General features: G+C 38.6%; 1 protein-coding gene across 1 annotated transcript in view; it reads right to left on the bottom strand.

The window, feature by feature from the left end:
• Nucleotides 1-23,875, bottom strand: part of LOC146384345 (uncharacterized) — a 62,948-nt gene that overhangs the window by 32,951 nt on the left and 6,122 nt on the right. Inside the window, exons 4-10 of the mRNA XM_084936291.1 lie at nucleotides 23,540-23,732; nucleotides 23,303-23,428; nucleotides 22,057-22,180; nucleotides 21,715-21,784; nucleotides 18,014-18,128; nucleotides 17,741-17,858; nucleotides 10,991-11,103 (exon numbers count right to left, since the gene is read on the bottom strand). Of these exons, the coding sequence (XP_084792417.1) occupies nucleotides 10,991-11,103; nucleotides 17,741-17,858; nucleotides 18,014-18,128; nucleotides 21,715-21,784; nucleotides 22,057-22,180; nucleotides 23,303-23,428; nucleotides 23,540-23,732 (859 nt within the window). The remainder of the gene's footprint in view (nucleotides 1-10,990; nucleotides 11,104-17,740; nucleotides 17,859-18,013; nucleotides 18,129-21,714; nucleotides 21,785-22,056; nucleotides 22,181-23,302; nucleotides 23,429-23,539; nucleotides 23,733-23,875) is intronic.

Raw genomic sequence — 23,875 nt, 5'->3', positions numbered from 1 at the left:
TATGGCTTAAGCCTTACTGCAAGGTCAAAGTTCATCCCCAAAGGGCTAAAGTTCTAACAAGAACTCCAGAGGCTGAGATGCATGAGTAATAAGTAGCAAGTAAAAGGCAGGATATGATAAATGTTAGCTTTGACACTGTTAATGTTCTTAGTACAGTGACTGAGAGAAAAAGGGGAGGATGTGCTCATTGAAAAAATAAACAAGAGGAAGTGCATGAAAAGAATCAAAGCAGTCATTTATCTATTTTCTAACATGTAATTACAGCTGTCAAACTACACAGATGAAAGAATCTAAACAGAATGTGATGCTGCTAATTTAAACCCACAACATTAATGCCATGCCACTGTGACATGATGATAGCTTGGTCTAACACAACACCTTTATCCAACACAGTTAGATAAAGGTAAGTTTGATTGGTGATAATGGAGGCAACAGTCAGGTCTACCCTGCAATTTCTCTGTGGGTCAGTATGAATGCAGATTTTACATCCTTTGTTTGTTTTACCGTTTTTTGTTTTGTTTTTGTTTTTTTAAGCATTTTCTATTTTTAAAAAAAGTGCAGCAGAGAAAACCATTTTACCCTGTTTGGCAAGAAAAGAGATGACCCAAATGTATGTGTATGCAAAACATGAATAACCCCTTTAACAAATTATGCCCTAGATTTTAACGGAAGTAAACATAATTAAGACAATCCATTAATTATTAAGATGGCACATTCTCTGCTCGAGTCTGAAAGCCAAGTTCCCGCACAATGTAAACAAAGGTGCTTTATTCACATGCATGAGCACAAAACAGTGCTTCTTTCCTGCTCTTATTTGATCCCACACAAGCACGTGTCTCCTTTTACCTCAATTATATAGTAATACACACATACTCCAGGATAGCCAGAGGGACTCCACAGGGTGTAACAGCAGAATAGGTCAATGTTGTGTTGGAGTATGTGAACACACACACACACTTCGAGAAACGGAAAGCAACCAGGCAGGAAAACCTTCAGGGTCTAACCCTGGAGGAAAGTATCCGGGGCTCAGTATGATCTGAGCCAGCAGTGCTTTCCTTTCTTTCCTTTAAAAAGATAAGCTTTTGTCTTCGCACAGTCTTATCTCCTCTCCCACCTGCAGCCTCTAATCCAATTATCCAACACATTTATACACAAATCACAAATAATTAATGAGGCTCATAATTTCATCTAATTAAGGACCGTGTGCAAACAAGCGCAGAATTTCAAACCAGCTGCCTGCGTCTCATTTAATGAGGAGACATGAGGACACGGAAACTGTCTCTTGCTTTGTGTTTTTTCTGTGACAGCTCCTAACTTATGAAAACATATTTAGATGCAATATCAATATAACTATTCTTTAACTTAAAACAAACTATGCACATGATGAAACAGATTAGTTGGATAGCCTATAAACTGATTAACAGAACAGATCAGTAATCCAACAACTATGTCAGTGATATTTTGAACAGAAATGACATTTTCCATTTCTTTAATTCTGTCATATGTTGATTTGCTGTGCTTTTAATTTCAGTCTCATGTCATATACCATTGGTAGAATTAAATGATTCTTCAAGGGGGTTTTTGGGACCGGGCACATTGAAATAACAGTGCATAGATTTAGCCCCCATTATAAATGAGGTCATATGTAATAGTAAAGATGTTGTAGTGCAAGACATCAGAGAGGCCAAGGAACTGTAGACCACTCCAGTGACATAAACCATTTTGTACCTTAGAAAATATGGAAGCTACTACTTCCTTGATTGGTTAATTTGCGCTATTGTGTGACTTTGTATTTTATTGTGTTAGTTTTGAGCACTATGTTAAACTGCAAATGTTACACTGCTTTCTTGAGGTGTGTTTTTTTTTTTCTATGTAAAGACAAGTGGTGGTGAAAATGGAGGCAAAAGAATTTATATGATTTCAAAACATTTTTAAAATTAGCAAAGAATACTGGGTGAGATTCGCTGTTGGGTAGGGAATTCCAATGATGCCAATGACAATCAAGCAAAGGAAGAGGAGAGGAATGTAAGAAGACTAAGTGAAATAAAGATTCCCTGGTAAAGACAGGTGTACTTTGAAAGGACTACCCAAAACAACTACCCTGACCAACTTCTTCTGCCTTACAACACAAATCCAGCTAATAGAGAATTACATCATGGACTGATTGAGTAGGTGTCATTCCAAGTGAACTACCAAAGACAAACTAAGAGGAAGGACAATTACAACAAAGCCTTAGGAGAAAAGCTTACTAGAAAGCATTCTCAACTGAAAGGTCATAGGTGGGATAATGGAGGTTAGAAAGGTGACATACTTGGGGTACTAATCAATAAAATTCAGCCCAAAGAATTTAGACTACCAAAAACCAACAAAAGATGCCCCAGATAAATTCACACACACACACACACACACACACACACACACACACACAATGAACTTGGTTGTTACACAAACATCCGGCCATCCTCTTCCGCTTCTACTTATCAGTTTCGAGGGAGGACTGGAGCCTATCCCAACTATCACAGGGTGAGGCGGGGTGTTCTCAGAACAGGTCGTCAGTCTATCACAGGGCTTCAAACATCTCTATACAATATTTTACTTTAGCAACTCCGATTGCTGTTGAGAAAGGCAATAAATATATTAATCTCAGCCTGACCTTTTTGCTAGCAAGATTTAAAAAAAAAAAATTGAAAATAAATAAATAAATAGCAAAGGTGAAAGAATAAGACAGAGTGAGGAGTTCAGTCATTCAGGAGGGGTTCAGAGTATAGCTGCTACTCCTCCACATTGAAAGGAGCCTGTTGAGGTGGTCACCTCCTGAGTTCATGTTCCGGTGTGCCAAAAAAGTGATCGCTGAGCAAAAAGTGAATGTCTTGTTGGCCTAAAATCTATGAAATATTTGTCACACATATCTCTTGTGAATGCTATCTAGCCATTTTAAGCCAGAAAGAACATTTCTGTCATGAGGCAGAAGCTGCAATCAGTTGTTGACAACAAGACTTTTATATATTCTTTAATTACAAAAGTAGAATTCTGACATTAAAAATGTCTTTTACAAGAGAGATCAAGCCAAGAGAGTAGAAGAAATTGCAACCAGTGTAAAATAAGTTGATAATGATGTGGAAAACAGTATGTACAATAACGCAGAGTCATAAAGACATCTGCAAAACAGGTCATTTCTTTATTTTTACGTATAACCCCTTTACGTATAATCCTGTTGACTTTAGACTATTTACCAATATACGCAAACACCGGAAACATGTTTTGAAACTCTGGCCGAGCGTGTCCTGCCGGGTGGACGCACCATACTAGACCCAGGATACAGTGGAGAGATTATAGCTACTGGCTGATCCTTAACTATTTTTCAAGTGGTTGTCACGAACTGTAGAACAATGTGCATCATTCATAATGCACAACACAAAGCAACTTTTCAAACAGCTTCTCATCTGGACACTTGCAGTAGTTGTGCAAGACTAATTTTTTATTTTTATATATAAATAGGTCACAAACTTTGGACTCTGACACAATAAAAAAACAAAAACAAACAAACAAACAAACAAACAAACAAAAAAAGCATCTCTCTTGTCATTGTTTGTGTGTGGTCATTCCAGTTCTGAGGCCATTTCTTTTTTGCTAGCTTGTTCCAACACAGACTATTTTCAACTATTTAAACAGACTAATTTTAAACCCCTCTACCCTAAGAGAATGTTCTGTTAAGGTCTATGAGCTGTGAAAGAATCATACTTGTTTTATAATGTCTTACTCCACTGTTACGCTGTCTGAAGCAGAAATGACAGCAAAAGCATAAAAAAATGTAATACACCAAGTTGCAAAGTAGTATTGTGTGCCTGAATCATTTATCATAAACCAAGGAAGCACAGAGAGGGAGGAAATGGTGCCGTTACCGTTTTCACTAAATGATCCTGAATAGATTCTGACGCAGTCTAGCCACACATACACACACACACACACACACACACAAACACCCCCCCCCCACACCCACACACACGCTAATATACATAAACTACTGCAGTGTGTCCGCAGGAGCCAAATAACAGATGGACAAAGAGTCAAGGTCAAAAACGGTGTGAAAAGGGGATAAAACAGATTTAGAGAACAGATGGACACAAAATTCACCAAAATGATAACAGTATGATTGCCTTAAAAATAACCCCCCAAAACCCCACTTTCATCTGGGTCAAAAAAGTAAAACTGTTTGTAGTACTGGATGTTATAAATGATTAATATGAATAGAAAAGAAATTAACTAATACCAAAGAGAAAACAGTGGCTAATACACCTTTGACATAAAAAAGGTAAAATTAGTGCAATTATAGAATTTGAACTCGAAGGTTTGATATTAACAAAACTTTCCTAGAAACTGCTGGATGAGCCAGTAGACTATGTTATGTTATACAGGTTTGCAGCAAACCTCTGCTATTCTCAACTAATAACATTCCTTACCTTCTCCTAGTCATTGATGTGGTAATTTTAATGGTAGTTAATAACTGAATTATTCAGAGTTCCAAAATGGGTATTACATTATATGAGAGTATTTAAATTCAAATGTATGCAGGCTACACAGCACTGGTTGGAGGAAACAGTTTGGGGGCACTGAATAAAATGAATGCTGAGTCACTGCACTGAGGCTCAAGAAGCAGGCGGACAGGAAGAAAACAGCGTAGGTATCATGGGAGCCTGCTGAGGAGAACAGGACACTGGCATCTGCTACTACACCAGGGGAGGTGTGGGAAAAAGAAAAAAAAGAAAAAGAAAAAGGAAAGAGACATATGAGGGCAAGAGAGGAAATGGAAGTACAGCACAAAGAGGAAAGGATAAATGATGAAGTGCAGCAGAGGACTGAAGGGTGAAACGAGGGCAACAGAGAACCTAATAAAAAAGGAGAATAATAGAAGAGCAGAGAAGGACAGGAAGAGGACAGAAAGCAGAAAGGTCTAAGAGGGGCCAGGATAGGGACAGAACAACATCTATGCGTTCTCAGTGCTTCTCAGCTTGACTCAGCAATAAAGGGAGAATTGAGTGACTTCAGATTATGCTGACTCAGCCTGCTTTTGGACGTGACCCCAAGGCCCCTATGGTCACAGGATATACATTTTTTCCATGAAAAATGCTCATTAATATGCTATGCAGTTATAATTGTAAATAACAGAGGTTGTAATTAAAGATTTTATATATACACATTACCACTTTTAAAAACAATGAGCTTTAAGTGGCTTCAAAGAAAACTGCATTTCCAATATGACATGAACTTGGTGAGAAATGGCACAGATCACAGTTGATGATTAATGGAATTATTTTTGTTCATCATGAATCACATGGTTTTTAATTAAATGTCAAAAAAGCTGTACAAAGTTCCATCTCACTGTCAATCCTGCGCTCTAATGCCACAGTATTTTGCTAGTCAAGAATCTTTAGCATCAGCATTTGGGGCTTTGATTACAGTAAAACCTACCTTTATTAAAAAACAAAACAAAAAAACTAAGAAAAGAAATTCGTTCTTGAACTAATCTGGATATTCATGGTAGGGCTGGGCGATATGGCCAAAAATTCATATCCCAATATTCTTTAGCTGGATGGCGATATCTCAATATCTCAATAATATTTACTTTATGGCTTTAAAAAAAGCCATAAAGTAAGAACAAAAAGAGAGTTCTTAGTCAAAGCTGTGTCCCAGATCTCACATAGGAACTTTAATTAACATACAGCGCAAATGTACATGAAAAAAATGACTCAGAAATAAATTATGAGCATTTATTAAATAATAATTCTCCATGAATAAATTAAAACAATGTTGTTTTTGTGCATAACAAAACGCTCACAATTGTGCAGTCAAAATGTAAATTAAAAGACGCTGAGCATAATAACAAAGACAGATTTCACAGCTGCTCTGTTCCCAAGTTCTACTGCGTGACTGACAGCCTGGAATTTGAAATCCTCTTTGTAACCATGTCTCTTACAGGTGCCATTTGTGGTCCTTGTCGCTACCTGATCTGTACCGGAAACCCGATCGGTACCACGCATGCGGAAATCTTACGTGACTTCCTCTGTTTGCCACCATTGTATGGGCTCAAATTGTATGGCGTTATTTTTGTGCCACTATTCTGAGTACACGTAAAAAAAAAAAATTGCAGGTGCAAGTGTTGCATTTTGAGGAGAAATTTATTTTGAGCAGAGAAAAGCTAAATTTGAGTGAACAAAATTCATTGCTGCGTGCAAAAAATGTATTTCAATGACGAAATGCAACATCCCAGAATCCATTTTGTCTCAAACTCAAACGAGGCAGTGGTGGAGGAACGCAGAGTGGCGGAGTTTGAAATATTACTCTTTCTGGGTCACAAAATAAACTTTTAAGATATTTTCATGCGAGAATGGTGCTGTGTAAACTTCAAATATCTGCTCAATTTATCAAGACATCACATATTTGCATAAGTGCTCTAACGTTTTCGGAGATGCCTGTTACCCACCAGCTGATGGTGATTTTTCATTTTTATGTTTGTTTGTTTTTGTAACTGTATAAACGATGAAAGGTGGTGTATTAGCCAATTGGTTAGGATCAACTCTCGGCTGGACCAATTACAATACATCCGTATTGAGGGGAAAAGGAACGCGATTCGTCCTGTACTTCAGCTACAATGAAAAAAAAGACACAAAGCTGGAGTTATTCTGTCTTATTCTGTCTTTACGCTGTCAGCTGCCTCTTCTTCTCTCATCCTCTCCCCCCTCTCTCTCCCGCTGCTACTTCAATCATGAAACTGATCAATGATCAGCTGATCGTCTCTCTTGTTTGTTTATCGTCCACTTTGCGCCAGAAAGAGGAAACCAGCGGATGCGCTAAACAACAACAGCAGCTTGATAAGCTGTTGTTAGAATTTATTTAATATTACTTTCTAGTATCAGCTGATGTTTGCTGGAGCCACAGCTGTAAAAGCTGCTGCTCATGATATCGGTTTGGATACGTGGTGAGAGAAAAACATGAAGGTGATACAAATCATACCAATATGACATGAACCATATTGGTTCATTATATACCAACAAGACAGTGTACATCACTGTCACAACAGTGTTTGTTTTATTTCAAAGGCTTTATGGTTTTTCCTATAATACCTGGTGGTGTAGTCAGACGATTTTTTGTCAGTTCAGCCTTTTATATTATGTTTAACCCGAGTGACCACCCGGTCAGCTGGTGGGTAACAGGCATCTCCGAAAACGTTAGAGCACTTTTGCAAATATGTGATGTCTTGATAAATCGAGCAGGTATTTGAAGTTTACACAGCACCATTCTCGCATGAAAATATCTTAAAAGTTTATTTTATGACCCAGAAAGAGTAATATTTCAAACTCCGCCATTCTGTGTTCCTCCGCCACTGCCTCGATTGAGTTTTGGACGAAATGGATTCTGGGATATTGCATTTCGTCATTTCGAGCTGATTGGAGACCAAAACAGCCAATCATATTTTTTTGCATCCAAGTCTGTGATTGGCTGGTTTTGTGGCACAAATATGGTGTAGAGACAGAGTTGAGCGCGCACGGGCAGAAATGTTGAGAGCGCGAGCAACACATTGCGAGCAAACACTGAAATTTGCACGCAGCAATGAATTTTGTTCACTAAAATTTAGCTTTTCTTCGCTCAAAATAAGTTTCTCCTCAAAATGCAACACTTGCAATTTTTTTTTTACGTGCGCTCAGAATAGTGGCACAAAAATAACGCCATAAAATTGTGGTCATAAATATTTTGTACTTGTAAATCAGGATTTGTATGTGTAAAAAGAATTTGTGTCCGTAAAAAAGATTTGTGTGTGGACTTAGCCAAAAAATACGTGTGAAACTCTGCACTCAAGTTTCAAGTTACGAGTACGAATTTTGACCTGTTTTTCTTCCTTTCATCTGATTGACCAATGTCATGTCAATCACAAATTTAACTATCCAATCAGAGAACAGATGGGTTTGGCTGTTGGAGGGGCGCTTTTTTGACTGCAGGTCCTTGAAGGGTAATACAGTTTGAAGCTGGAGGATCTCTATGTAATATCCGATAGAAACTAGGTGCCCTAACTTTCAGCAGCTGTTGAAAGGATAAAGTTGTGGTATATCAGTGGTTAGAAATACCATTATTACTTTAGGATTAGTTTAACACAAAGTCAGGGCTGACCCGGGACCATGGCTGTGAGTCACAGTGTGCAGCATAAAGGTCCTTTCACATCGGAAGCAGCACGTGCTGCTAATGCTTTTGCAGCAGCTCTACCTGTACTAGATGCACCTGGTCAATAAAATAAAAACATGTATGCTCATTCATAACGAAGAAAGCTTTGTAACTATCCACACTAGTGAAGACTGTCATTTCCACAATACGAGAGTAACACTGCAGCACTAAAATAGTAATCTCCAAATGTTTTCTTTTTACCGACCAGCTCCTCTTTGATAGCTGCCGTGTCCATCTTGTCGTTACCTGCAGGTGAAGCGATGCGGGAGGGGGAGTTGTGTTCAGTGAAGGAGAGAGGCGAGGCAGAGTAACGCAGCGTAGAGACAAAAGTGGATGAAGGAGAGGCAAACTTGCGGTTCCACAAGTATAATTATAATGTAACATAGACTATATCGATTTAAACGATATTGTCACATCTCTTATCTCGTTTAAAAATATATCGATATATTTAAAAACTTGATATATCGCCCAGTCCTAATTCATGGTACGACACACGCACGCACACACAAAAGGACAATTTCATGTGGAAACTGACAAAAAAAATTTACAAAAATTGCAATTACTGTGTAAACCATCTTGGTATAAAAATAAAGCTGATACTTCAGAGCATAACAGCAGATGCCATTGTGTCAACGTAACTCAGGATAAAACACAGAAAAATATTTAGGAGATTTTCCTGGGCTGGTCTTTTATGGCATATAACCCCACTGAAAATATGCTGCAGTAGATCAAAAAAATGAAGAAAACCACAAATCAACCACAACTTAACATGTGGATTTTGGTCTTGACGTACACTGAGAGAGAGCATGAAGGAAGATTTTATCGTGGTGGTAGCAGGACAGAATTCACACCAATGTTTTCCAAAGGTGAAGCATAGTTTTGGTCTTTTGTTGCTGGTTCAGCGAACTTTGATCGAAGAGAGATGAAACCTACAGTTTCAGATTCTGCGAGATGTCGGCTTTCAGCACCAGATGGTGTGTCCGTGTATGTGCTTACCTGTGCTTTAATCATTTGGTGTTTTATCTGTTTAGGTTGTTGAAATGGTCTTGTGAGGTTTTAGCTGAGATCGGGACGTTTCTTGCAAAATACATTTATATTAAGAAAATTGATTTCAGGATTTATTGATTTATTAATGGATATTGGATTTTTCAAATTAAAGTCCATTTGAATTGAAAAACTGATTTTTTTAAACCCACCACTGAACAAATGTTAACTTATCTGGTGCACATGTTAACATTAGCCATTAAAAATTTGACATTTACTCAATAGGCACTTTCAATTTTCTTTTTATAATAATTTATTAAAAGGTGTTTTATCTTTTGTTGTAGCCAGCTGCGAAGTTTTAAAATCAGACAGTTACTTGCTAAATCTTTCTAATTTAGTATTTTGTAACTTCTCCATTTTAGCCAAAGTTGATTTTAAATTTTTTAATCAATGTTCTCCTAGCATAGTTTCGGGTATGTGGCAGGCAGATTATGGAAAACTTGCCACAATTCTTTTGTGGGTTTAATATGTCTTATTGTCTTTGGCCTTTTCATGTAATACCAGTATGACTTCTTGATGCTGCGATTAGTGCTCTGTGGGGATGTACTTGTTGATGGAGGATAATTTGATCTTATTGGGACGAAGAACATTTTTTGTGACTGTGGCAGACTGTTCTGGGAAGTTCAGGTTGACTGTAAGTTATGTCTAAGTCTTGCTTCATGAACAAATCTATTTTCCAAAATGAACAATGTTCTAAAGCAGAGGCACTTTGTTTCAAGATTCAAGAGGCTGAAATGCTAATGAGAGTGTGGACCACACATCAAGAAATGTGTAATGACATTCTGATTATTCTTAAGTGTCACTGGCAGACAGAGTGAGTGAAAATGTAAAAGAAACAGACTGTTGGATTCTGTCAGAGGCAGTAAATGAATCAGCTCATTTTCCCCCCTGTTGTCTTCAGGGCTAGACAGTCAGACAGGCTGGCAAATAAGGATGACTCATCCTGACTCTCACACACACACGCGCGCACACACTTGCCCTTCTTTCTGCTTTCCCCACTACACTGACAAACAGCCCTGCAGCCACCAACATGTGACTCATCTCTTAGCCTTTCTGAGTCTGTCAGGATGCACCCCAAATACACACATACACACTCTTAACTGTCTTTTGCGAAGATGAGACTCCAGTGGTGAGGGGTTTCCATGTCTTGTGGAGGTGATACCTGAACAACCTTCAAAAGAGATAAGCTCCTTTGTTATGTTCAGTTATACCAGGGACAGCTGAACTGACACACGCATGCACACATGAGAAGCATTTTTTTTTTTTTTTTTTTTAATCAGTCTCTATGAGATGTCAACTGACACCCAGAGTCAGAGTGCCTTACCAGCATATATATTTACTTTAATTTGAACATTTCCATAAAAGCTAAATATTTTGATTTGTTTGTGGCAAGCAGCAAAACAACAGACATTCAAAAGCCCTTCAGTAGGAGACAAAAACCTAACAAGCAGTTTAACATTTATAAAGCGGTAAACTGTAGGAAAAAAGGGACTGAGGTGAACAAGGGGCAACTGTTTTCACCCTGTTGCAGCAGAGTTCTCACAAACAGGTTTGTGAATAAAGAGTGTGTGTGTGTGTGTAAGTAACAGGATCAGCATGTGTGCCACTAAAGGTTAAGTGATGAATGAGTTACCAGAATTTGAAAGGCTATTTGCGGAGTGCCCCAAAGTGTCCCTCTGCTTTGTAAGTTTCTGCCTAACAAAACATGTTCTGGTTGTGAGTGCATGAGTACCTGCTTTTGGTTCATTGTGGCTTTCATCCAGCTCCAGGCTGTTCATGCATTTAAGCTCCCAGTCTTGGACCTCTGTATTCCACAGGGCAGGAACCAACACAGTATACTGGGCCCTTTGATTAAGAGACAGTACAGGACACATTACTATGAAAATAAAGTGTACATATGATAATGAAACTTCTGATGTAGTATTCAATCTGCTTACATTTGCATCCAAAGTTATTCAAATGGATTCGATATGGTATGGTTTCTATAATTTAATTTGGGTTTATTGCTTCCAGCTTTTAAAGAAACTGAAATTAACAGTAACTGAGAAGATGATTGATAGGTGAGAAAGAACGTGTCAGTCTAGCCCCAGAGTTCACTGCAAAGGGCATCTGTGTTAGAGAGGCAGATCATCTGTAACATACAGATTTGTAAAGTAAAAACTGGATCTTGGATAAAGAATAACTTATCTGTATGAATGATTTATGCATCGGGTAATCAGCTTTAAGAACATCTAGCATAAATAAACCCGACTTCAATATGTACTTAACACAGAGTCCTGATACACATATTGATCTTCAGTTCACTCTAAAAGCAGACAAGAAATTTTAGTTAAAAACCATTTTTAACTGCAATTGGGATAGATCACAAGGTTCAGCCATGTCCCAGCATAGAATGACAGATGGCTGCACATAACAGCCAGAGCACTTTCCGGAAAATGAAAATTGAGTGAAATGAGTGGGAAGAAGATAGATGAATGAGGCAGAATTCTGATGGATCTGGGTTTTTGTCAGCTCATTAAAAGATCAAGCAAACGTTTCAGAGCCGGTGATGTGCTGCTGATGTATGATAAGCAGAAATCCTTCCTCACCAAACCAAACTGATGCCATAAACATACACGACACACAAAAAGGTTCCAGTTTATGAAGACCAGGCAAGAGATGCAGAACGGTTCTTTCAATTTTCACAAAACTTTACTTACAAAACTAAATAAACCATAATCCTCCTGAAGCTTGCACCACTAAAGAAACAAACAGAACAGACCAGTATTGCTTTTACTGAAACTTTGCCCACTCAAGTTTGTACGTTAGATAAGAGTTCTTTAATTGGACAAAGAATTAGTATAGATGTATAATTTGAAATGATCTGAAGTTGTATCCACATCCACTTTACTTACAAACTCTCAAAGCCAAAGATCATCGCTGAACTTCAGTGTTTAAGAGGAACACAGTGAAAGTGAAAGACATGGCTTTGGAAATAACATGTGATCTGCATCAAACTAACTTCAATGGTCTATTGTGAAGGTGTGGTTAAGAGGAGGTCACTGACCAGAGCACTTTCACCAACAGACGTTTTCAGCTCTATTGCCACAGGGAGAGATTCAGGAAAGGAAAGAAGATTCATTACAGTACCTAATAACTCTTTACAATACAATGCATTGCATTATCAATATGGTAGAAATATATAATAAGGTTATTTTTTTTGGGTTTAAAAAAAAAAAAAAAAAAAAAAAAAAAAAAAGGAATTAACATACTTTTAAAGTAGTTCAAAGTATATACCAGATGGTGTTAGACAGATCTTTTAGAGAAACCACCGAGACGTTTCTGTCAACTTTCTCTCATAGACTGAATTTCTTAACGAGCAAACATGCTCGATACGACACAGCACAAGGCTGATCAATCCCAGACATTTTTTGTATCAGGTTTCTAAGAAAGTATTTTAAAAAGTTTGATTCACTAAGAGCAACTGAGCAACCCTCAGTGTGAATGCAGCAGAGACTTTTTTGTAAGCCACCCTTGTCACTGTGAAATAAACAAATGATGTGTCAACCCCTCCAGCTGAACTAGAGTGGCAGTGTGGATAAATGAATGAATGAAAGGACGCATAGGAGAGGAAAGGGGGGTGCAGAAAAGAAAATGAGAACACAGGGGAGGAGGGATAACCCACACTGTTTTATGGGAATTGACGAAGGAGGGGGTAAACAAAAAAGAAAGATCGGACTGGTGGCTAAGAATGCTGTGTATGGGAAGTGAGTGGGAGGAGGTGCAGAGGGGGAAGCACAGAGACAGGACTCTGCACAGGAGATACTGAAGGCGGCACAATGAAAAGTAGCTACTGAAAGAAAGCGGTAACTGAGTCGGAGGGGTAGTGAAAGTTTCAAGGTGATTTGAAACAAAAACAAAATAAATTCAAGCCAATTTTATTTGAAAACGAAGACTATAAACCTACAAATAAGTAACTTTTAACTTGAAGAGTTACTGTTTTACTGTGTCTCTACATGCTGTGCTCTCCAAATGCACCTAAAAGCAACATACTGAATAAGCACTGAATAGGTTTGCCAGTAGCCTCTGGAATAAGCTATTTAAAAGCAATGCAGTGCATCTGGCTGCTTTATCAGAGGTTCTATAGTGCAGCCTCCTGACTCCAGCTAAATAGGAGGCTGACTCGACCTCAAGTCAAGATAACAACACTCATAAAAATAATTAACAAAATATGTCTGTAGTTTGTGGCAGTAACAGCTTAGGTAACAGCTTGTTAGTGGGCAGACATAAAAATCAATCCCCGCCCCTCAAAATAAAGAAAAAACTAACCAAAAAAAGATTAGAGTGAAAACATTTCAGAGCTGGACAGTGCACAGCAGGCTTCTCTCTGGCTCACTCTCACTCACACACACACACACTCTCACTCACACACACACACACACACACACACGACAAAGAAATGACATAATGGAAACAGCCAAGGTGGAGTGACAGATAATATCTTTTTAAAGATAAGAACTCTTTTGTTTTGAAAGTTCAATTAAAACCTTTGAGGTTAAAAAGCCTGAAATTTTTATCAAACACACACCAGTAGACAATGAATCTTTTCAGCTGCTCCACCCAGAAAACGTGTTTTACTCAGCCACAGCAGGTAGTTAAACAGCAACCTCCTGGCTATTTTTTTTTCTAAATTCATGTAAAACTTTTCTTTGAAACGCGCATTTGAAAAACTAATATGTGAATTTGTGTGTCATGCAGGCCTTTTACAACTCAGATGGAAAAGTATGAATTTTAGGCAGCACTCTATTTTATTTCCCCTCATCAACACATCATATTACACCACACAAGGAAGTCTCTGTGCAATCTGCCTTGGTGTTCTGTGCAGTAGAGCAGCGGTCTCCAACCTTTTTTGCGCCACGGACCGGTTTATGCCCGACAATATTTTCATGGACTGGCCTTTAAGGTGTCGCGGATAAATACAACAAAATAAAACTAGTACCGGTACCGAAAAAAAATAGATTTATTCATAACACACGTGAAAAGACCCAGGAAAACAGAGTAAACGATAAAAACGATAACAAAATAACGCTGAAAACCGTTAAAAACCCTGAAAACTATACATTTCACACCTGAGCCTCAACTCTCGCGGCCCGGTACCAAACGACTCACGGACCGGTACCGGTCCGAGGCCCGGTGGTTGGGGACCGCTGCAGTAGAGGGTGGCAGTGACTCCAAGCGGTAGGAATTGCGTGAGCTGGGTGTGTGGGGGTTGCACAAACTTGAACCCTACAGGACACGATTCCAGAGTTTTCATGACATGAAGCGCAATGGAGCTCATTTTAGTACTGCAAATAGTTCACATGGAAGATAACTTGTTTGCAAACACTTGCAAACGTCTTACCAAGTAGTACTGAAACTGAGAAAAAAAACACAAAAACAAACGCAAATGCAAATCGAAAACCGGCCGTTGAAATAAGTCCGCACAGCTTTTAACTTGAAGGTGAACATTCTTCATTTCCAGTTTGGGTTGTACTTTAAGCAGCAGTGAAACTTAAAACGAGTAGGTGGTGAGTGTTTGCAAACAAGTTAGCGTCTTCCAGGCAAACAAAGGGTAGCCAGGGCAGTCTTCTGGCAACCAATCAAAAGGAGGTTTTTGGTGCAATGCATTCTGACCAATTTCACTTAGCGTCAAAAGCCAAGCTTTTCTAGGGGGCATAAACTCCACTGCAAAAACAGCTTTGAATTTTTGTGAATATGTAGACATTTTTTTCCACCTGAAAAATTTAGTTATTGCTTTTTTAATTTATTTGCTGAAGTTGCCAACCTGCAAGTTCTTTATGCTGTTTTTAAGGTGCCGGCTTTATGCTGACAGACTGCTATAGCCTGTATACATTTAACAGGTCTTGTAAACAAAGGTACATATATACACATATACACACACACACACACACATACATATATATATTTCCTCAACAGAAAGAAAAAAAAAATCACTGAGTTTATCTTTTTTTTTTTTTTTTTTTAAAGAGCCATCATCACCATTATGTTGTTTTGTTTATACCAACAATATGCACTACTTACAATATTAATGAGAATATTGATCACTATCATTATCGATAAAATCCTAGCAATGAGCATAATCATAACAAATACTGTGTTCAAGACACGTGGCAGCTAACAGCTAACAATAAGGGAGAATGTCACTAAACCCAACCTCAGGGGGTCACAAGCTCGTGTATTCCTAGTGCTGGTCCCAAGCCTAAAAATAGGGAGGGTTGTGTCAGGAAAAGCATCTGGTGGAAAATCTGTGCCAAATCAAAACATGTGTATCCAGCCGCTGTGCCAACCGCTTGGAACTAAAGGGGCAGCCAAAAGTACATACTAGAGTTTAAAAAAAATTTGAATCCATTTTCAGTTGATAAAGAAAATAGATTTTTATAATATCAAAGAAAAAGTACGCTAATGAATTCAACTGGAGCTCAGTAATACAATTTTAGGGTAGATAATTGAAAAACAATTTTCCATAAGCTGCTGACTAACTTACTATGCAAATCTTTTTAAAGAACAGAAAGATGAAGAAAAGTGAGAAAAACATCTATTAAACTCACATACCTGGATCAGAGATGCAAATCAAATTATAGAGTTAAGAGCTAAATTAGCACTTACATGCAGAACAGCTGTGAGTAATTCAAGAGTTTTAACAGCTTATACATATTGATGCATAAGAATGTGATATCTCATTTTAATCTGTAATCACCTGAGATTTTTAAAAAAAAAATGTGAATGAAAAGAAAGAACAATGAGAAGTGGTTCTAAGAGTCCCTTGAAAAACAAATAGCAAAAGTTTAAATGAAAGAAAGAAAAATAATGTATGAAATACAGAAGCTGCTCCTTGACTGGTGATATAGGCTGTGTTTGGAGTCATTATTATAGCCTATGTCTGAGATGACAGCTGACTGACAGCCAAGTGTAGACAGACAGTCACATGAGATGGATGAGCCTCTCAACCACTCATTAATCAGAATGGCCTATGTGGCTGCACGACAACACCCATTTATACCATTCACAGAGTAAAAGAGCTGAGAAGCTTAAAGAAAATTAAGGAGAGGTTGAAGATCTCAGCCCCTCTCCTCCTTCATTTTTGTCCCTCTCTTTTACTCCCCCCCCCTCCCCCCTCCCCCAAAAAGAAAATTTTTTTGTACCATCTCTCCCTAGCCATTTCTCTCTCTGACCCCCCATTCATCCCTTTTCCTTTCCCCACTTGCCCCCTTTCACTCTTTCTTCAGCAGTATCTTCCCACTGTAAGGAGATCCTGCCCTGGGAGACAGCCGGACCACTTAGTGTTGACTTCTGACCAAGCTTCTGCAATGATGCCAAGCAGGCAACAAGGACTTCTCAATGTGACGTGATGGCAGGCTGCCCACTGAACGCCAGGGCTAGAACAAAACGGGCCTGTCAGTGCTGCCCTTGGTGCATGCTTTTACAAACTGCAGAAGAGGTTCACAGATGGATCGAAATGTTCTGTTTCTTTCCTTGTAACATAAAAGAAAACACAACTGATTGCTTTTTTAAGCGGAATGTAAGTTAGCTATAAATGTTACAAGTACAGCATGATTAAACAGTTATTAAGCTGTTACACTCAATAGTCCTGCATATTTGGTCCTTTCTAATCTACTTTGCAAGTCACTCGTGCGTATCTAGTACATATGCTCCATCTCTGGCTCATGATAAAGTGCTTTATCACTACCTGTGACACAGTTACACTTATAGAAACTACTTGGCTGCGTTGCCTCCATTTGTCCAGGGTCTACTTTACAGATCTTTGTCCAAGGTAAACAACCTTGGGTCCACACAGTGTCACCTGTCTACAATGAGAAGCACACAGGAGGGTAGAATTTGAGTAGCTGAAGGGAGCTTATCTATTAAAACAAATATGATAAACTGAATTTTAATATTCACTGTGCAGCTGCACGTCTCTCACAGACAGACTGTATACACAAACCCAGTGACCCTGCTGAGTTTCCATAACTACAGCTCCATGTCAACAAAACATGTCCATCGGCATGTGACGTTTATATTCAGCATAGTGAGAGAGAGACAGAGGGCTTCAACCAAAAGCACCATGGGCTGCCATTGAAGAAACTAATTTAGCAGAAAGGATGTTTAATCCAGACATGGACGAAAACAACCTCGCCAAAACACTAACACTCTATTTTTCCTGGAATGCTTGATGTCAAACATGTCCAGTTTGATGAGCTGATTGATATTCATGAGCTGCCTGGAGTTTTATTTAATGCCTAAAAACTGAGCCCTTGGCTCTGAGAAATGTGCAGCACATTGTACCCATGCAGCTCAAGCATGAGGGTGGTCTGGGAAAATATTAATGCATGAAAGCTAAAGACATGTGACAATGATAGATGTCAGAAATAGAAGGATAACTGTGCACTAACGCTACAACAGCAGAGCATTCAGAAAGCTCAAGCTCAAGTATCATTTTACTTACACATCAACAGGTACTCTTAACAGCAGGGGTAATATTGCTCCTTCATCCTTCAGGTCCATTAGTCGGGGCTCCAAGAGCTCAACAATGGTCAGAGCGGTACGGAAGACAGCTGACAAGCCTGTGGGAAGAAGTTAAAGCAGTAGTTTAACATTTTAGCAGTTTTTGCTTTTGTGCCCAGAATTAGATTAGAAGATCACTTTTACTGTCATCTTTACTGAAATTTGCAGGCCAGCAGCCAGTTACCCAAGTGAAGTTCTGTGACTGTGCACCCACCGTGTAGAATGATGAGATCCCAGACAGCCAGAACAGAGTCCCAGCAGGGCAGGGAAGTGAAAAGGGTCAGGAACCACGGCATCACAAAGTGGACTGACAAGATTCCCACTGACTCCTGAAGGGAGGATGGAAAAAAAAAAAACACAGGAAGGACTGATTTGGCATGACCCTTTAGTACTGATTGCCAATTTCCTTACTGAAAAATCCTTCCACTACATAAAATGATAACAGTCATACCTCGCAACCTTGCAAAGGCTTTTTTGGCATTTTCCTGTAACCATATACTTTAAGAAAGAACACACACTCTGGTTATTTTATGACAGTGTGGCATTCAAGATGCCTCCTGGCTGTGTGTGCTCAGGTCTGGTGTGTGCAGCACAAGTACAAAAATCTGTTTACAGCTTGCCTCGACTCTGATGAACAGCTCTACTACAAAGGAAATGCTGACCCCTGATCTCTAATGGGCTTCTTCTATAAGGGGAGGAAAAAACTGCCTACAATAAACCCCTGGTGTGTGTGTGTGTGTGTGTGTGTGTGTGTGTGTGTGTGTTTTGCCTTCAGAGACAATTAATCAGCACAAATGGTATCAGTGAATAAATTTATGGTGGTTCTCAAACTGAGGCTGGCCACACTAATGGACCATAGAGTCACTGCAGGTGGAGTGTGGATGACACAGGAAAATACAGAGCGAGACTAATTTGAATAAGTATACTTTTGTAGGGAAAACAAGACTATGTTGATGTTATTTGTTGTTCATTATTCATTAAATAATGAATTCATTTTTTTTTTTAAATTGGTAAACTCATGTATATTGATTTATAAAAAAAAAAACAAAAACAAAAAAAAAAAACAACAAGACAAAAAAGCCCCCCCAAAACCCACAGTGGCATAGGCCATGGTTTACAGCAACAACAAGAGAACAAGAGCTGTGCATAAGCCTCAGATGACAACTTAAAACCCGAGCTACTTCAACAACCTCCAACAAAGCACTGCAGTCTGCAAAATACAACCAGGCCACGAAGGCATGTTGCATAGAAAGAGCAAGTGACGAACAGAAATTGACGCAGCTACACGGTAGAAAAGCAGAGCATTAAGCAACTAGTTAACAAGCACAACCTAAGATAAAACATCCTTGGCAGGCAATATCTGTAAGGTTTATTATATAAGACAATTGAGTGCAGGCTACTGAAGACTTATGAGGTTAAGTGACTTTAATTTAACAATGAATAAGGTATTAAACAGTTGTGTTATACTTTTACTTAACATTTCTGGGGTAAGCGCTACTACTTTTGCACTTACATTTGATTTGTGCATACAGAGTTTATATGGTTGGAAAAGAAAGATCTAAAACACCCTTCACTTTGTTTGCACTAATAAAAATGCTGCTGCCTTCAAGCTGCAATCACAGATAAAGCAGTGTTCTGTAGTTGGTTTGCTATATTCTCATGAAAATCATTATTGCAAATCTGAGCCCAGATACAGGCATTTTAAAAATGTCTAGTGTAGTATGTGGTACACAGAATAAACTGACATCTGTAAAGAAAAGCTCAAATGAAAAAAAAGCACAATCTGTGGTTCACTAAATGAAACAAGTGTTACTTGTTCAGTAACAGTAGGCTTGGTGGCAGAAAACTGCACAGCTGCAGGTCTTTGCCCCGCGTAAAATCACTCATTTTACAACTTTGACAAGCGACGAACCGATAGACTGAATGGGAAAGGAGGCCCAACTGATGATGGAGACATTACAGGGCCTCAGCTTGCAGATGAATCATTCATCACATAGCTGTATCTGGTCTCAAACACAAATGTGTGCATATACACATACACACATTAAAATCTTTCTGTTATTGTGGTTTTAGCAATGCCATTTAGATTCGCCAGCAGAAACAAAGGCACCCAAATAAGCACCAAGTTTTCAGTATTTGCTTATATTAGGGTTCATACGCATTTTTCCTGTCAGGTCCTGTTACGCAAATACTTAAATTTGCCTGTTGTTTCGGTGGCTGATAGTGCCCCACAGGCCTCAATGTGAGCTTGAAGCCATTTATAATTTTTAAGTTGTTTAATGTGTAGGTGCTCACAATAAACAGATTTTGAATGAAAGCCAGGGAACTTCAATAGCACAAAAAAGTGGCTATTCCCATTGCCCATATTGATCAGTCCCTCTTATTACCATTATTTGCTTATGCCATAAGTTGGCTAGTTAAATATCAGACTAACGGTTAAAGCTTTCACTTGAGTGAAGTAGCTCACATTACTGCTACTGCTAAGTAATGTTAGCTAAGTTTACAGCATATTCCATATATCACCATGCCTTAACTAACTACTATAATAGCGCTGCCATACTGCATCACACTCAGTGCATTTCAATCATTTCTCCAGCAAGTTTGATAGCTAGCAAAATAATAATAATAATAGTTTTAAAAATTAGCATGTGTTATGTATGTATACTTGAAAATCATCTCATCTGTCATGTGACTCAAGAGTACAAATTCCACCAGTGTCGTTTTCTATCAAACGCTCATTAAAACAGCAACGTCAAGTTTGTGCACTCATCCCCGACTGTCCGGGGGGAGGGGCCGGGTGGCGCATTGAAACAGACTGACGATGCAGAGGTGCAAGGCGGCCCAGGCGGAGAAATTTTGCTTTACACTTTGCGACTCATTTAATTTCTCTATCTGATAAGAAAACTGCTTGGTCAGATAGTTATTTGTGGTGAATGAAATACGGTTTCAAGCACGTTTAAGCACCACATCTGAAATTCAAGCACTTTTCAAACCTTGAAAAGACAATATTAAAATGTAAGCATTTTCAAGGATTTCAAGCACCTTGTTGTTATATTCTCAACTCTAGCTGCTAGTTGTAAAAACAAACATTTTACTGTGAAATGGAATATTCATCTGATGGCAAAAAGCACCATGTGTCTGCTGCACAGAATACAAAGTGTTCCATTAATGTAATTCACTTACATGATCACTGTACTTAGTGACAAAGTCAGAACAGCTGTGTATCTCTTCCTGATTCTTATAGATTACAATGTTTTGGTCCACTGTAATTAGGGAGCATAATTGAATGGACATTACATGGGCAACTAAATTCAAACGTCCTGACTTCTAACATTTTACTAGTTCTGCTTTGTTTGTAAAAATCCTTATTTGGTTCTACCAACTCTTTCAGCATGTTTTTGCATGTGAAAAAACCCATTATCAATAACTGTATACATACAGTTAAAGCTTGTGTCTAATACACATTTTAAAAATACAAAATTCTCTAATGTTCAGGCACAGCATGGGGCCGATTTAGGGCTCGAATAATTCATAAACAATCCTGTAGTAATGTTAGCAAAAAGTTCACAACAAAACTCTGCTCTAAGCAGGGTGTTGAATGTTACATTCTGTAATTTTATTCGTGTTGTTTCTTTACCTTGGGATGTGTAAGGATGTTCATGCAGAGACAAATCTACCTATATAACAGTTACATGTCTCTTTGCATTGGTGTGCCCTCTTGTGGGCACAACAGGACACTAAATTGTCCCCCCCCCTTTAAAATAATGTGACTTTTGGGCATCCCTAAACTGAAACAAATTACTTCCAGGATTTTTGTAACTCAGATAGCAATTTAACAAAAATTAAAGTTTATCATCCAACTTTCATTGTTTGCAGAAACCCAAATAGTGAAACGCGGAAAGTAAAATGACTCACCATGTGCTTGGAGAGCTCGGGCTTCCTGTGTTTTAAGAACTGGTCAAACACCTTTACCTGGTGCTGCACCCTAATCAAGAAGAAGAGAAAAAGCCAGACAGTTTAGCAGATCACAGACACACAGGGACACACAGGGACACCAAATAAAAAAACAAAAACAAACCCCAACCACAAAAGGTTTGTAATGATCGTTTCATGATAACCCAACAATCAGATAAAACTGAATTTTTCTTTTCTTATCCTTAATTTACATCAGTTATATCCACACATAAACCACACTCTGGTTGTATATTTTCTTTGTATTTGTATAAAGGCCAACAATAAGAACTGAAGTTTTCTTACTTGGTGAGACTAAGGTCAAACATTTCTCCCAGATATTTGGGTTTATCCAACAAAGCCACCAGAGCCCAAAAGGCCTCCTCCTCCCCCAACTCCATCAGCAGCACTGCTGCTATGTAGGACATCCCTGTAAAATGCACACACATTTTTTCCTGGATGAAGCACAGGGTAAAAGGTAGCATTAATATGGTTTGTCAAGAAAAATATACACGTGTTTATAGGAGTGCTCAAGATCCAGCTAAACCGGGTGTGTGTCACCACATTCTGCACAGGCAAAGAAAGAATGTTGCTGCTTATGATCTCTGCACTGTGATGAATCATCAGACATCATGCAAATAATGTTATACACAGCACATAACTGAAAATTTTCAGACACACACTGTGTCTATCCTCATTAGACTGTCCCCAGGTTTGACTTGCTTTGACTGGATGATTAGTCTGACATCAGTTAATTGTTTTCTTGCTGCACAATGACATTGTCAAGCGCACCAACACTGTCAATGAAACTGGCCATAAATTAATTTTTCTCCCACCCATAAATTTTAAAAGACATTCAAAATAGGACTTCTAGAATATATAATGTCATGCAGAAGATCACTAGAAACCATTGTTCATAAAGGGCTTTTGGTTATATAAGATTTACAAAATAACAAATGTTCTCTATAGTTTTACACTAAGCAGTATTCTTACAGAGACAAAATTAAAATGCCATTCTAACCATGATGTTATATATTTAAGAAGAAAATTGGGAAGACAGAGAAAAGGTGATGGTGATGTTTCAGAATTCCAAAACAAAAAAGCAGGTATAAAAGCTTATGTAGTTATTTCTGCAGATCTTTAGGTTTTAAGACTAAATTATTCTAAAGTGCATCATGACAGAAATGTGTAATTAATACAGGAAAAGATATGATTACTGAACCATTTTTAAAAACAACTTAAACAGTGTCAACTCTGCTCTGTATTAAAAGGTCATCTACCTCCATCAAGTGGTCACATGATGTACTGCAGGTATCTATAGAATAACTGAAGCAGCTTTCAAAAAAAGTGTGTTGACTGATGAGGGAGCACAGTGTTAGGTTTAAATCTCCCACAATATGTAGCATAAGAACAATAAAATGTTGCTAATTTATTGATATTATTTGCTGTGTAGCACAGGCAGACAAAAGGAAAGGGTACCACTATAGTACATCCAGTTAAAATGCAGGGAAGTGAAAACATGCACAAACAGTTCAGTCATTCGTCCCGTTACCTTGGGTGTATCCAACCTTTGGGTTGTATTTGGCGCAGGCGATTAGGACCCTGAAGAGTTTCGCTTGACCCTCAATGGCCTCGGGACTTTCTCCCATCAAGGACCGATGAGTAGGGAAGGAACGCTCTGTTGATATGGACCATTTCAAATGAAGTGCATTACTTTTATTTGTTTCAGCTACACATGGTGCAACATACAGAAACACTATGTAAAGTGAGTGTTAGTGTCTGAACTCACGCAGGTCCAGGGCGATTTGTCTGAAGAGTGTGATGTCATCGACAGAGTAGCGGGGCTTTGAAGGGCTGGTGGACTGTTGACGGTTTAAGCCCAGGTCGTTCTGAGTGTCGCTCAGTGTAGTGATTGCAGACAAGATGCTGTATTCACTGACTCCCAGGTCGACCAAAGGTCCTCGCACCTCAGACAAACATGTCTGTTGAAAAGAATACAACATATACTCTGGCTAGAAATCCATCAATAACATTAATGGTCGACGGAGAAAGGCACTGAATGCATGCAGAGTAACATGGATGAATAAAACTTCAATGAAACTGTGGCATTTGAACGCATTGAGGC

This window comes from Perissodus microlepis, chromosome 7 (genome assembly GCF_051167445.1).
Source record: "Perissodus microlepis isolate ML-2025 ecotype Zambia chromosome 7, ASM5116744v1, whole genome shotgun sequence".
Taxonomy (NCBI): Eukaryota; Metazoa; Chordata; class Actinopteri; order Cichliformes; family Cichlidae; genus Perissodus; species Perissodus microlepis.
The sequence above is the reverse complement of the archived record's forward strand: the minus strand, read 5'-3'. Positions and strand labels throughout refer to the sequence as shown.